The sequence below is a fragment of the Hippopotamus amphibius genome, chromosome 4, assembly GCF_030028045.1.
Source record: "Hippopotamus amphibius kiboko isolate mHipAmp2 chromosome 4, mHipAmp2.hap2, whole genome shotgun sequence".
In the NCBI taxonomy this organism is placed as follows: Eukaryota; Metazoa; Chordata; class Mammalia; order Artiodactyla; family Hippopotamidae; genus Hippopotamus; species Hippopotamus amphibius.
This window is the reverse complement of record NC_080189.1, coordinates 2,909,196-2,924,698: the sequence shown is the minus strand read 5'-3', so window position 1 is coordinate 2,924,698 and position 15,503 is coordinate 2,909,196. Positions and strand designations below refer to the sequence as shown.

General features: G+C 46.3%; 1 protein-coding gene across 1 annotated transcript; it reads left to right on the top strand.

The window, feature by feature from the left end:
• The first annotated feature begins 4,013 nt into the window (after positions 1–4,013).
• HTR5A (5-hydroxytryptamine receptor 5A) lies at positions 4,014–14,877 on the top strand. The gene is made up of 2 exons (XM_057733733.1): positions 4,014–4,754; positions 14,545–14,877. The coding sequence occupies exons 1-2, from the start codon at positions 4,014–4,016 to the stop codon at positions 14,875–14,877; spliced, it is 1,074 nt and encodes a 357-aa protein (XP_057589716.1).
• Positions 14,878–15,503: the final 626 nt, after the last annotated feature.

Sequence of the window (15,503 nt, the reverse complement as noted above, 5' to 3'; positions counted from 1 at the left end):
ATGTGGCTGTATCTGGAGATAAGAGTATTTTGAAGATTAAATGAGGTCTTAAGGGTGGGACCCTTATCCAGTAGGACTGTGGCCTTACAAGAAGAAGAAGACCTCTCTCTCTCTCTCTCTCTCATCAGAATCTCACCATGGTGGTCTCAAATTTCCATACTCTAGGACTGTAAGCAAATAAATTCCTGTTGTTTAAGCCCCAAAGTCTATGGTATTTTGTTATAGCCGCCTGGACAACTAAGACAAGGGCTTAGCTTGCAATTATTTTGAAATCTGGGTTATTAGATTAGTTTAGTAAAACATACTGATTAAGAGCACAGGCTTGGAGTCACAGTCAGGTTCAAATACTGTGTGATTTGGGGGCAAGTTACTTTATCTCCAAGGTTCAGTTTCCTCAATTATAAAATAAGGATAACAATTCCTCACAGAAATTTCTCAGGTATGATCACACAGAGACACTTATTTAATGTCTAGTATATAATACAGATTTTATATAGTAAGAATGACTTTTTTAAAAATTTATTTATTTATTTTTGGCTGAGTTGGGTCTTCGTTGCTGTGGGCGGGCTTTCTCTAGTTGTGGCAAGCAGGGGCTACTCTTTGTTGCGGTGTGTGGGCTTCTCATTGTGGCTTCTCTTGTTGCAGAGCACAGGCTCTAGGTGTGCAGGCTTCAGTAGTTGTAGCATGTGGTCTCAGCAGCTGTGGCTTGTGGGCTCCAGAGTGCAGGCTCAGTAGCTGTGGCACATGGGCTCAGTCACTCCGCAGCATGTGGGATCTTCCTAGACCAGGGATTGAACCCATGTTCCCTGCATTGGCAGGCGGATTCTTTACCATTGAATCACCAGGGAAGTCCCAAGAATGACCTTTTAATGAATTACTGATTTCATAAAATTGTGGGGGTTAGGATGGGTAGGAAAAATCCTACCCATCAGATCCTCGCAAGTGGGGTAGAATAAGGTTCTGTTCTGCGTTTCCAATTTTTTTCTTACTTTCAAACTTTTAGTTAAGAGTCAGCTCCTATCTGAATGAAATAGATGCATACTTTCCCACCAAGAAAATGTAAAATAAGCAGTTTTTGATATGCTTACTTGGCTTAATCACAATCTAATTATTGCTAGAATGGCCACAAACTACACTTTATAGAGCATGTTTTAGTAGGCATCCTATAATTTGTCAATATGTCTGTAAAGCCACCATGCAGCATATCACCTTATTTACTTATCTGGTTGCCTCTTTTGCAAGTACCTTTTGTTGGACGGTGTATTCACCTGCCAGAGCAGCCATATCAAACCCTCACCATACAACGGCCTGAGCAACAGGAATGTACTTTCTGTTTCACGGTTCTGGAGGCTGCAAGTCCAAAAGCAAGGTGTCAGCAGGTGTGGTTTCTCCTGAGGCCTCTCCCTTCGCTTTAGATGGCCACATTTGTGCTGTGTCCTCACAGTGTGTTTCCTCTGTGCACGAACATCCCTGGTGTCTCTTTGTGTCCAATTTTCTCTTCCTATAAGAATACCAGTCAGATTCAGTTAGGGCCCACTCTAACAGCCTCATTTTACTTAATCATATCTTTAAAGACCCTATTTCCAAATACAGTCACGTCCTGAGGTACTGGAGATTAGGACTTCAACATGTGGGTTTTAAGAAAGAGGGGATACAGTTCAGTCTATAGGTGGTAAACAAGAAAATTCTATGCCTCAAAACTGGCATCTCAGAGGTGCTTTATGGCAGATGGGTGTTTTATACCTGTTTGCATTTTTTCAAGCTAAAAGTGTGGCCATGCTTTAAGATTAAAAAGCTGAAATGTTCTGATTTTTCCTTTGTGTTTGTAAAGAAGATAACCCAGAATTTCTCAATAGAATTTGATTCTTCTGGAAATACTCCACTGGATCTCTTCTTTGCAAGAGTGTTCTATTCAGCTCTTAAGTTTATGATGCTCCAATTTGCACAAAATATCCTCAGTTATCCCCAGCTTTGTCCCTTACTGGACAGCTGCTCACTTAACTCTCAGTGCACATGGGATATAACTTCAAGCCCATGATGCCTTCCAAGACCTGTATGGAGAGAGATCACCATCAATGCCTGCCTACCAGAAGGCAGCTCATCCATTCCTCCTGGCCTGGGGCTGCTGAAACAGAAGGCAGAATTGTTCACAGCATCTTTTTTTCCAAAGAAGGGGGTTAATTATTTACATCTCATTCTAATTAGTTCTGTGACTCCAAAAAGCATGTCTGCCCCTTGACTAGAGCCACACAGAGTAGCAGTGAACAGAGCAGCCACCATCAGCTGTTTTTGAGAGATATTTGGTGATGCAGCTCTATGAATAATCTTTATTTAATGAATAACATTCTCATCAATACTTCCTAACAGTGTCCTCTCCTCTGGGTCCCAGTGGAGGAGCTTCTCTCTTCTCAGTGCAGTCTCCTGATGCTTATTTTACTCTGTTAGAATCTTGTAACAAAACATTTTTCTCATGTCCAAATAGCTAAAAATCTTCCAACCAAATTTGTGGGCAACCATATTTAAATGTATAGGATTCCACGTGTGCACTTTTATAAAAGAAAGCTTAATGCCATCTTACTTTCCTTTCTGTTATCTCACTTCGCAAACTTTATTTTATCTTGCTATATCATGTGTCTACTTGTGAAGTGCTTGAAATCATGACTTCTGAGTAGGAACTTTTGATATTTTCTCAATTACTGTGGATGTGGGTGGTTATGTGAGTGTGTGGGGGGAAAGAGTTAAATATGACTCCCCTTTTTCGAATGAGATGGAGCTTTTATAACAGCTTGTATCCAGTTTTTCCTTCTCAAGAAGCAAACGCGGCAGAGCTCACTGGAGACTGTGCAGCTCCTCTGTGACTCAGAGGAAATGGTTTAAACGTTCTAGCTCCAATACCTCAGCCACCTCTAGAACAGCAGCAACTGCTATCTTGCCTTTCCTCCTTAAAGGAAAACAACCCTTTAAGGAAAGCACCTGGTGTTGTGTAAGAACGCAGTCAGGTACTGAAATCTTCCAGAGCAGAAAACCAGCGAAATCCTCTTAGACCCTTAACTCGGAACACACGTAGTAAAGGCAAGACCTGCGGAAAGCTAAGAACTCGCTCAAGGTATCCAGACCACCCCTAGAAGGACGTGGGTAGGGGTGGCTAGAGGAACAGTTCAAGGAAAGTTCTTTGGTAAACTTGTTCCACGAGGGGCACACATTTCAGCGAGCAGCGACAGCACCACGGACAGCACCAGGCTTGACGCGTTCGGCGGGGAAGGCTGGCAGCACCAGGGACAGCGCCAGGGAGAGCGCCCGCAACGGCGCCAGCGCCGCGCGCTCCGGGGCGAGAGGCGCCCTTATCAGCTGATGCCTTACGTAGGCTGGATCCCCAATTTGATAAGGCAGGTCTGGGTGGGCGCGCCAGCATTCGCTCTCCGGAGCCGCAGCCCCAGACGGGGTGGGGAGGGTGCGGGCGAATAGCAGAAGGCAGGTCCCAGAAAGCAGGTCCCGGCTTGGCTTCCCCAGCACGGAGTTGAGGCTGCAGCCTGCTGCCGCGGCGGGGAGAGAGGGGCGGGTAGGCAGGCCACGCGGCGAGCACTCCTGCTCTGACGCACCAGCCCCTCTCCTGGCACCCACACGCTCCAGGGCCGCCCAGCGTCTCCCCCACTTGGGAGCTGCTCGACTCTAGGCGACCAGACTGCTGTCTCCGCCGAGGCGAAGAGCCCTGGGCATGTGACAGCTCAGGCGGGCCCTGGCTGCGAGACGCAGCCCCTCGCTTCTGCGTTCCCAACCTCTGAGGGCTTCAGACCTGCCGCGGCTCGCAGCCCAGCGCCCTCCTCGCCGCCACACCATCTCCCACGGATGCTCACTGGCGGGAGATCAGGGCCAATTTCACAGGCACTCCCCAGAAACGCTGCCACTGGCCAGAGGTGACAAACACCCGGAGTGGCTTCAGGCACAGTGGCCACTGCACGTCCTCCCGAGCGCCGCTTCTCCACACACTGGTGAGCCGGCCTCCTGACCCAGAGATGGATCTGCCTGTGAACTTCACCCACTTTACCCCCTCCAGCCCCGCGCCTCTGGACGCCAACCGCAGCTTCGGCGCAGAAGACCCGCGCCCCAGTCTGCCCCTCCTCTCCGTCTTCGGCGTGCTGGTTCTGACCTTGCTGGGCTTTCTGGTGGCAGCGACGTTCGCCTGGAACCTACTGGTGCTGGCGACCATCCTCCGCGTGCGCACGTTCCATCGTGTTCCGCACAACCTGGTGGCGTCCATGGCCATTTCGGATGTGCTGGTGGCCGCCCTGGTCATGCCACTGAGCCTTGTGCATGAGCTCTCCGGGCGCCGCTGGCAGCTGGGCCGGCGGCTGTGCCAGCTTTGGATTGCGTGTGACGTGCTCTGCTGCACGGCCAGCATCTGGAATGTGACGGCCATCGCGCTGGACCGCTACTGGTCCATCACCCGTCACCTGGAGTACACGCTCCGCGCCCGCAAGCGCATCTCCAACGTCATGATCGCGCTCACCTGGGCGCTCTCCGCGGTCATCTCCCTGGCCCCGCTGCTCTTCGGCTGGGGGGAGACCTACTCTGAGGGCAGCGAGGAGTGCCAGGTGAGCCGCGAGCCCTCCTACGCCGTGTTCTCCACCGTGGGCGCCTTCTACCTGCCGCTCTGCGTGGTGCTCTTCGTGTACTGGAAGATCTACAAGGCCGCCAAGTTCCGCGTGGGCCCCCGGAAGACCAACAGCGTCTCACCCATATCCGAGGCTGTGGAGGTGGGTGTTAAAGTGATCCTTAAAAATACTTTGCTTGCATTTGCACAGGCCTCATCCCCAGCACACCTGCCCCCACATTTGTAGAGAGTGGAACTTTTTAGTATTTGGCAGAGGTGCGGGGGAAGAGAAGGGGTAGATTGGGGGAGAGAAAGCAAGCTCAGACTCTGCTCTGACTTGCTCAGAATCATAGAGCATGTCATCTCCCATGGATTATTTCCTTATATATAACATGAGGGGTCTGGACTACATAATGCTACAGGGTCCCACTAGGCTCGAAAATTCTATGCATCTATACCATCCTTCAGAACGTCTGAGGAAGTTGATGTCTGGGACTGCACTAGATAAACGTGCAGCTTTCTTTTTTTTTTTTTTTTTTTTTTTTTTTTTTTTTTCAGCTTTCTGCACTTAGACTGGGAGTGTTTGAGGTGGTGGGAAGGAAGGGACACTAATCTGACTTGGCAGGAAGACTGCCATACATCAGGCAAAGCAGGTTAGTGTTTCAACCCAGTCTATTTTTTTCTTTGCAAATTAGAGGAACAAATTTTGCAAAGTGTGGTATCTCCTGGGCTGGGCTACTGTCATTCTCAGCATCCTCCTCTCCTGATGCACGATAAAAGACATTGTTTGCACCTGTCTCAGAGCCTGCACTTGTTATCTGCTCCCACTGCCTGGGGTGCTACTTTCTGGGTCTATCCGCACCCCCACCCCACCCCCGATCAGACTGTATGTGCAGCTGAGGACCACTTGCTTGTCTCCCGGAACATAAGTAAAGCTGCAGGAAGAAATTAAAAATCTAAGGCAGACAACTCCCTAGCTCTTTACAAGTGGCATTTGAGGTACAGCAACTGCTACAGTACCCATGAGGGCTCTTTTTTCATCTCCTCTCCACCCACACTTTCCTGCTTGTTGTTAACTCTTAGTTATCTGACTCTATGATTCAAGATTCAGGAACCGTAAGAGTTCACATAACTCCATTGGATGTGGAGGCTGCCCCACCCCCACTCATTGCCAAGGGTGATCCCTTGCACCTAATTCACATATTTAAGTTAGATCTGAAATCTATGCAGCACCCATTTCTGTTACTGGCTCTGGGACAACAAAGTAAATTCAATTAAGCATACTGTGCACATACCCCTTGCTGCAAGGGGCAAAAGACTGATAAAGACATCATCATTGCCTATGCAGGGTCTGGTCTAATGAGAAAGACATGTATTGTGAACACTGCAATATGATCATATTTCTTCAAGAGTCAGTAGCTAATTCCAAGCATAACCAGTCAATCAAGCTTAGAGGGACCAGAGGTGTAGGTAGGGCAAAAATGGGAGGGCATCATTCTAGAAGAAAGAAGGGAAAGGGGGTTAGAGCTTCCCTGTCCTTTTATCTAGAACAGTGGTCTCACCCAAATTGCCCTCCCCTACCCCAGGGAACGTCTGGAATGTCTGGAGATATTTCTGATTACCAAGACTTGGGGACAGGGTGCTAACGGCATCAGTGTGGAGAGAGCAGGGATGCTGCTAGACGTGGTACAACACACAGGACAGCCTGAACAACAAAGAATTATTCAGACCAAAATGTCAATGGTGGCAAATCTGGGAAACGTTGACCTATCAGATTTCTGTGCTGATGGGTATGAGCGCCACCAAACTGCCGGGAATGTCCATGTGTGTGTGCATCCGCCCCAATTCCAGGTCAGGAACAAGGGGTCTGGCTGCCCGCCAAGGCCCTCCTTACACAGACCCTCTTCGGCCAGGATGCTTATCCAGGTAAACACAATTTACAATCAATACTAAACAGCTGTAAAAGGGAAAGCCAGTTATACTCTGTCTCAGAGGGCGTAGTGTGGAAGGAAGAGGAGCTTTCACGGCTCAGCTTTGGAGTGAGCAGAAGCAAAGCATTGTTTAATGTTCTTTCTCTGCCAGATGACTTTCAAAAATGGGTCCCTTGGCTTTGCAAGGCCCCTAAGTGATCCGGGGCTCTGCATAAAATGCGGAGCTGCTTCTGTCCTCACGTTACTGTGAAGGGTTAATTAAAAACCAGGCTTCCTGATTTCTCAGCGGTAGCAGGTGCCAAAGTTTCTAAGTTTACCACCAAGTAGCTATGTTACCTAAGGAAACAACACTTCTTCCCTGTTTCTTTATCTTCTGAGTTTTATTCAAATACATACAGAAAGCCTAACCTTTGTTGGACACTGAGATGAAAACAGGAAACACAAGAGAGACAGGCCTTGCCCTTGACAAAGTGTGATGAAACCACTACTAAAGATTTGACATGAAGACAAAGCTGGATTTATGGCTCGCTAGTGTAAGGGACTGGAGGACTTCCTGAGGTCTGAGTGGGCTGACATCACCTGTATGAGCAGCTTTGTTGGTTGGGCGTTACTCCAATGGCAGTTTATTGGAGTGAATCTGTCCCTGGTTGCCTGACTTTCAGAAGTGAGGGATTGACACAGCTTGCAAAAGCAAGTCCATTGAGATGAACTGTCCTTGATGGACAGAGTACATTTCAGACTGGTTCCAGGCTGCGGAACACTCTGTCTCACCCTGCCACCGTGGGAACACTTAGCTCTCATCTGCCTGCTCCTGGTCCTCCTTCAGCCGAAGCTTCAAGAGAGGCCGTCAAGGACTGTCCAGATCTTCACCACTGTTGGTTCCCCTTGAAGATTGAGTTTCACCTATGAAGATCTGACATTCAGACTGCACATCCATCAACATATCCAATCATTTGTCAGAACAGGCTGTGCAAAAGCATTTAAAGCTCTGGGCAGCCGATACTGAATCACCACTAACCAACTGGGAAAAAATGATGAGTGGTTTCGGTTAGCAATGGGGATTTATTATGTATGGTAACATAACATTCGAAGGCTTAATACAAGTTCTGATGATGTGTTGACTATTTTAATTGATGCCTGTTATTTCTCTGAGGCAAGGAGGCAAAGCCTTGACTACTGAAGTAGTGGGTGGGCTTCAGCAGGCAGGAGTTTTGGATAGGTGTCATGTGGTTGAATTAATCCACCTGGAGCGTGGCCCAGCATCTTCATATCGGTACAAAAATGCAAATTCATGATAGCCTAGGAAGAACCAACGCAGACTCTCATCCATTCTGCTGTAATCAGTCTTTCTGTCTGTGGTGTCTTTTGTGCATAAGGACTCTAGGATCATTGCGATTTCTTCAGTAACGTCTTGAATTACACACAGCACACACATTCTCATGTATAGGCCAGCTGTAATCTGATAATGCATCAGGACAGCAGTACATCTTATCTGGAAGCAGATTCTACTTATTAAATCTATAGTTGTGTAACAGAAACTAAAATATTCTGATAATGATCTTGAACTATCAGTTACAAGTCGGTACACAGGATTGTTGAAGATTTTCACTGCTTGAATTTTCCCATTAACTAAGGTTTACGTTCCCTCAAGTCTTTTAAATAGCCACACCATAAATTTGTCTTTTGTGATCTTATTTCACCATCTGGTACAACCAATCATTTTTTAAAAGAATTTTTTTCTGTTTTTAATTTTTTTAAACTTATTACAAGTTGATTTGCATGTTTCCTTTTCAGACAACTTTAAAATTCTAGGCTGAAGGATCTATTGTTTTCTAATCGTGGGGATAATGGTAGTTCTAGTGACACCCATATAAACTAGAAAGCTGTACTGCTGTACATCTGTAATTATAGGCAAGTCCCCTTAGAAGGACAGGAAGTTGTTGGGTGATAATATCTCTCTTGGTGTAACTTCACTGGACAGATTTCAGATAGTTGTTATTTTGATTTTTAGCCAATAGGGGACCTTGATTCTTTCAAGGATTCCTCTGCTGGTAATATTTTCAGGGGTCCTTATGTAAGCTCCCAAATCTTTGAAAACAGAGGTGCTTTTGGATGTTTTATCTAGAGAGCCAGATGTTGTATTGATTATTTACTTTCTAAGGATATCTGGAAGTATCTAGCCCCATATTGGATATTTTCTAAATTGGCAATTTCACATTTAAATTTATTCTTATTAAATTCCCTAATTCAGGTTTGAGCCCATTTACAGAAAGACAGGACAAGACTATACTTCAGCTGTTGGGTTTACAACAGAATACTCCTTGAAAGTTTTCTGAAGTCTATTTTCTATCTTTATTTAGTTTACAATTTTGAACCCTTATTCAATCTTCTCTTAAAAGAAAGGCTTCTGAAATTGCTTTATGTAATGTATTTTATATTTAAAATTTTCATAGCTGGGTTATTTAGCTCTTCTCTTTTCCATCCTTCTAGTTGTAAATATTTTTCCTCAACTGAAGGAGATTTTAATTAATTTAACTAGTTGGTATTGATCTGTAATCCAGGACAATAAGAATTTTGTTCAGTATTCTTAAAAAATTCCAAATTGTACAACAATTTTTTGTCCTTCTCCCTGAAGTTTAGAAAAATTCTTAATTATAGCCTGTAACAGCTCTAGACCAGGGTTTTACTTGAAATTCTATAGATTTGACTTCTTGTCTGGCAATTTTACAATATGATTTTGTTTTTCCCGGGAAAATCCCTGAATAAAGGATAGTTCATTTCGGAGGTCAGGTAAAGCTGAGTAGAAACATGGGAGATGTAGATGTGCAAAGTGGAGAGGTTTTGGAAAGTTACAAAATCTTTGAGACTAACTTAGAGTTAGGATTTGATTTGAAAGCCCTAGCAGAAAAACTAAAGAAGCTCTCAACTGTATAGTGTTTGTCTTCGAATTTTTCTAGAGCTTACCTTAAATATGCTAATTTATTGATTTTGACTGTCACTAAGAAATTCCTCACTAAGTAAATTTCTTTTCATATTTATCAAGAAAAGTGCAAGAGTTAGGATTATAGTGCAATTTAAAGTAAGAAACAGAAGTCCACAAAAGAGAAGGTTGAGACTGTGACTTGGACAAACCATGACACATAGGGAAGAGGCCACTACGCTGGCAGCCGCTTGTGGCTCTGTTCCATAACTGACAAGATAGCGAGGGCCCTCACTTAAGTTCTGTGAAGAACCCAAGGCAAAGTTTGATCGATTGCTTTTTCACAAATTGGTCATAAGTCTAATAGTCCCCAAATCATTGGCCTTCAGGCCTGGCTTGGAATGCATTAGAAGCTTATCAAGCCAACGTCTTATAGAACAATCCTTTTCATAGTCAACAGAAAAAAGGTATTCCAGGACAAAAAAAAAAAAACAAACAAAAAAATCCAATGAAAACAAGACTTTGTATATTTAGACAAACAACAAAAACAACAAAGAAAACAGCAATATAATAAGTAGGTTTTGGTATAAAAGTTTTTGCTAAGTGGGGACTTCCCTGGTGGTCCAGTGGTAAAGAATCCACCTTCCAGTGCAGAGGATGCGGGCTCAATCCGTTGTCAGGGAACTAAGATCCCACATGCCGTTGGGCAACTAAGCCTGTGCGCCTCAACTACTGAGCCAGCGTGCCTCAACTAGAGAGCCCACATGCTACAAACTACAGAGCCCATGTGCTCTGGAGCCTGCGCACCACAACTAGAGAGAGGAAAAAACACAAAAACCTGCAAGCCACAACTAGAGAGAAGTCCCCGAACCACAACACAGAGCCCACGTGCTGCAATGAAAGATCCCACGTTCTGCAACTAAGACCCAATGCAGCCAAATAAATAAATAATTTTTTTTTTTTGCTAAATGGTACACCTCCAAGACAAGAGCTCTAATAGCCTTATACAAAGATGTAAGTCAATTACCAAATGGGGCACCTCTCAAACGAAGGGCTAGTTACTTGATACAAAGACCTAAGCTGAATGATCTTATTCAAAGACACATTGGTTACAAATCCTTGGATAACAAAATACACAGTGTGAGAAGAGCCCAGTGGAGCTGGCTGGAACTCAGCTCACTGAGACTGATGTGCGTCTGCAGAGCTAAAGGCAACTGGAGTCTGGGGCTCAGTGAACGCACCTGCAGGCCAAGCATCCCGTAGGAGTTCCTCAAAATAACCTCAGTGGACTCTCCAGAACTGCCCAAGGACGATACAACCACCACATAGTATCTGACATAAAAATACTGCTTGTTATAGCAAGAGAAAGCTACGCTTGTCAGGCGCCATCTCCCCGAGCAAAGCAGAATGCCCACCATCTACGGGGGCTGGGGACAGCATTGAGTTTGGGGACTGGAGGGCATTCAGAGGAGCAGTGAGCGAACATCCCCCACAGAGTGGGGTTACTCTGTGAGGCTGCTGTTGGTTTACCGCTGCTCAGGGGCGCATTTGTTGGGGGGAGCCCTGCCCTAACTGGCTGACTTTCAGAAGTCAGGGCTGACACCCGTCGGTTGGTTTGCAGGTGTATATTCAGAGCTGCATTGTCCTTGATCCGCTGAAGGGGTGTGAGCAAGTAGCAAGGCTCTCTGTCACCACAGCTACAGGACAGACAGGCTTTTCCCAAGTGTGTGGGAATGTTCTTATTCTGCCCCTTGTGGAGCCCTCCCTAAATGGGTAAGATCATTTCTAGCTTGAACATCCTGACTCGTCAGCACATCTTGCCTTGTGACAATGATCTGGTCTCACCTGCAAATCACCTGAAGCCACACTTCCAAGGTAAGAGTCCTCATCCCTTAACTTCAGTACCCATTATTGATGATAATCTATTGATTATGTGATACCAATAGGGAGGTGAAGCAGAATAGTTTGAGGAAATAAAAGAACATGCGAGATTTATGATTGACCAGTAAATAGTTATTTAACACATAACCATTTTGGAAGAATGAGACATCTAACTCACAGGTACGTGTCCCCCAAAGGATTCATTTATTTGGAGAGATGAGGCTAATTGTTCACTTAGAAAATTTTTTCTTGTGAATCTTAAATTGTGAGGTTTGTGCTTTAAATGATATAGCACATCAAAGATAAATAGGAAAAGTGCAATGTGGCTTGAGGACCATGATTTGAAGTGATGGGTTTCCATAAAACTATCTCATAATACTTGGGCTATAGAAATATTCACATCCTACACTCAAATGTACTTCCTACACCTAGATAACAAACAACCCTGTGAACCTGTGTCTCTTGGATGAATGATGAGGTACTGTGCTACATTCTGACACGGCATCCCCTTTGGACACAGGTCAGGACTGTGTCTGCATGTACCGGCAGAGTTTCAAAAGAGGCAGACACTCTCAGTGTCAAGCATTAGAAGAGAAGATAGGGCTTCCTAGGTGGTGCAGTGGTTAAGAATTCACCTGCCAATGCAGAGGACACGGGTTCGATACCAGCTTCAGGAAGATCCCACATGCCGCGGAGCAACTAAGCCCGTGTGCCAAAAAAAAAAAAAAAAAAAGGGCTTCCTAGGTGGCTCAGTGGTTAAGAATCCGCCTGCCAATGCAGAGGTCACGGGTTCGATCCCAGCTCCAGGAAGATCCCACATGCCGTGGAGCAACTAAGCCCATGTGCCAAAAAAAAAAAAAAAAAAAAAGAAGAAGAGAAGATAGCTCCTCAGAATGGGTGAACCCTTGCAACTTTTTCCATCATGCAATAGCAAACTCCTACACAGAGAACGTGCAGCATTGGGGTCTATCTCATCCTTCATAGCAGGCTGGCCTTACGCTGTAGTCCCATTGTGGGACTCACTGTGTCTTGCAACTGGAACTTGAGTATTTAGAGGACTGAGCATGGGCTTCTGGAGTCGATCTGGAAAGGCACTGACCACAGGGAAGGCAGACAGGGGGCGGGGATGGGCGGGGTGGAGGGGTTCCCTAGAATGTGCTCTAAAGCCAGAATGTCCAGTTCTGTGCTGCTGTGTTTACCTCTACTGTTACCCCAGAGCTGTGAGTCTGGTTTAAATGTTCCAGCTTCACACCAGGAGGGCTACAGAGCATTAAGGGGTGGTCACGATGGCATCACAACCCTGAGTGGCCAGTGTTTCCAGTGAAAAAGTCTGAGAGGAAAGAGAATTTCTCAGGGACTTAAGAGTCAGGGCCAGAATTATTCTTCCATTGCCATCTTTGGGATATGGCTTTTTTTTTCTTCTTTTTTTTTTCCTCGGGCCTGCTTTGAGCTCTCTAATTTTTTCAAAGTAAATGCTTTGGGTCCCGCAGGACACTCAACTAAGAGCATCGAGGGGCGCCGAGAGGCAAGGGGCAGAGATGGGCGGTGGCTTGCCTCGCGGCAGACCGCCCTCCCATTCCCAAGATCCAACTACGAGCTTTTTAACTGCAGCAACTTTAATATGTTATTGGAGCTGGAATTACCACAGCTGCTGGCACCAGACTTGCCCTCCAATGGATCCTCGCGAAAGGATTTAAAGTGGACTCATTCCAATTACAGGGCGTCGAAAGAGTCCTGTATTGGGGATATGGCTTTTTTGATGCCATTTTGGGCTTGAGTTTAATTAATGAAATTGATAGTTTTCCCTGTTTTCTTTATGCTGAAAAATGAAACTAAATACTGTGTTTGCATTTCTATAAATTAACTCCCTGAAATATATTCCCAGATACACACTAATAAAATAGGAAAGGGAACTGTGGTTCCATCCAGGGGTGAGACTGGGAGAGATTTTCACTTATTTCATATGTGCTTTTAAGGACTGCAGAATGCACTGTTTGCTTCAGTATTTATGATCTTCTGCCTAATTGTATAATGCTTGGGGTTTCACTGCTTTTCAAATAGATGAGAGGAAGGCTATCATATAAATTTAATAATCCACACATGAACTAATGTTCCCGTGACTACTGTGTTCCTATTTTCAGCTCAGTTATTCTATATGGCAGGTAAGTTAGTTCTTCTTCACTCCCATTTATAGATGTAGCCATGAACTGGTTACGCGGGTTAAAGAGACAGATCTTTTTACCTAGTCCACTGCCTAAAAGGCTGTGTGCTGCTGGGGCGCGAGCTGGTGATTCTCCTTTTCAGGTGCACTGGGGTCACAGGAGGCTGCAGTTGGGAAGAACAGGACTCAGCGTCAGGGTAGGGAGTGACTGTCGACCCAGAAACGGTCCCACATTGTGACTGGAGCGACTAACGTGCAAATCAGCCCATGCAAGTTCCTCATATTTAGGGGGCCTCATCCTCAGACACCCCTTATTTCAGTTCCCCAAAGATCTAAAAAATAGGACTGGAATGGAGGAAAGAGCGTCCTTTCCCAGGAACTCCACGTCCTTAGAGAAGGGCTGGGAAGCTGCCTGCCAGAGGACTCGGGCGAGCCTAAGAAGGGGATCTGAGTGCAGAGTTTCTGTTTTCCATAAAAGTCGGGGGAGGGGGCGGAACACATAATAAACCAGAAGGAGGTAAGCAGCCTGGAGAGTGAACTGTTCCAAACAGTAGAGTACGTTCTGGAAGCAGGGCAGTGGGAGCCTTATCCCAGAAGAGAAGTCCCAGAAAATTCTAACACTTTAGAGGGGATTCACAGAAACCCAGGAAGTTATAGACTCTGGAATATTGGGTCCTAAGTGTACAGGGTTTGATAAGGATTTAGTGGGCTTTAGATCACTCGTGTACTGCTGTCATAAACTATATACTGCACGACCTGCTTATTTCTGTTGTTCCCTGTGGAACAGACGGCAACAGGGAATCCGTCATCATCACATTACCGCGGATGTTCCCATCTTCCTTCCATTCCTAAGATGTAAGCAAACACCCAGCTCTGTCAGCACGTTTTCATAGCCAAGGGTGGGCCCCCCAGGCTGCCAGTCCCTGCACTGGACAAGTGCGGACCTTCTCTTGAAGCGGGTGTGCAGGACTCGGGCCCACCTGGATCTAGGTTCAGACCACCCAAACCCCACAGGCGTGTAGAGGTGGCTCTTCCTGAAGCTTCTGCTTACCTTTTCCAGGTGAAGGCCTCCACTCAGCAGCCTGAGATGGTGTTCACTGTCCGCCGCGCCACTGTCACCTTCCAGACAGAAGGGGACACGTGGAGGGAACAGAAGGAGCAGAGAGCCGCCCTGATGGTGGGCATCCTCATTGGGGTGTTCGCGCTCTGCTGGATCCCCTTCTTCACCACGGAGCTCGTCAGCCCCCTGTGCTCCTGCGACATCCCCGCCACCTGCAAGAGCGTCTTCCTGTGGCTCGGCTACTCCAACTCCTTCTTCAACCCGCTCATCTACACAGCTTTCAACAAGAACTACAACAGCGCCTTCAAGAACTTCTTCTCCAGGCAGCACTGAGCTGGCACAGGCAGGAGGTCCCCCCAGCTCCATCCGTTTCCCCATTCCAAGCCGCCACCACCTAGAAGAGACAAGCCCTCAAGCTCCCCAGGGCGGTCCTCAGAGCTGAGCGCCTCACCTCCACACTCCAGGCAGGACTGCCAGTCTCCACAGGCAGTTCTGGGGACCTTGTTCATCCAATGTATCTGCTAGCCCTCACTCTGTACCTAACAGCCACGGACTTGGCCCACAAGTGCCCTCTCCTCCCCAAAATCCACTCCAGCGTGGCTACTGTCCTTGCCCCAGGGAAGTCAAGCCAGGCAGATGAGAGGGAGACGAATCAATACAGCAGGTTGAGAACAGACAGGAAATGATGAAGTCACAATGGGGACACGTGGGGGATAGGAAACCATAAGCTCAAGCTTCCTGGAATAGTCCCCACTTCAAATATTCCATTCTATGGTCCTAGGAAGTATACCCTAGTATTTATTGTGTATGTCCCAATATTTGGCCACAAAATATTGTCTCCAGTCATGTTAAAGTACACAGTCACACCTGCAAGACCAGTCAATATGGCTTCTGGTTTTATTTATGGCAACTACACATGTACACACCAAACCTACGGAGGAGGCAAAGGTTCCTATTGG

Excerpts from the sequence above, each read along its gene's own strand:
- HTR5A (XM_057733733.1), top strand. The coding sequence starts at position 4,014 with ATGGATCTGCCTGTGAACTTCACCCACTTTACCCCCTCCAGCCCCGCG. Across the intron at positions 4,755-14,544 it reads CCATATCCGAGGCTGTGGAG|GTGAAGGCCTCCACTCAGCA; the intron begins GTGGGTGTTAAA and ends TACCTTTTCCAG.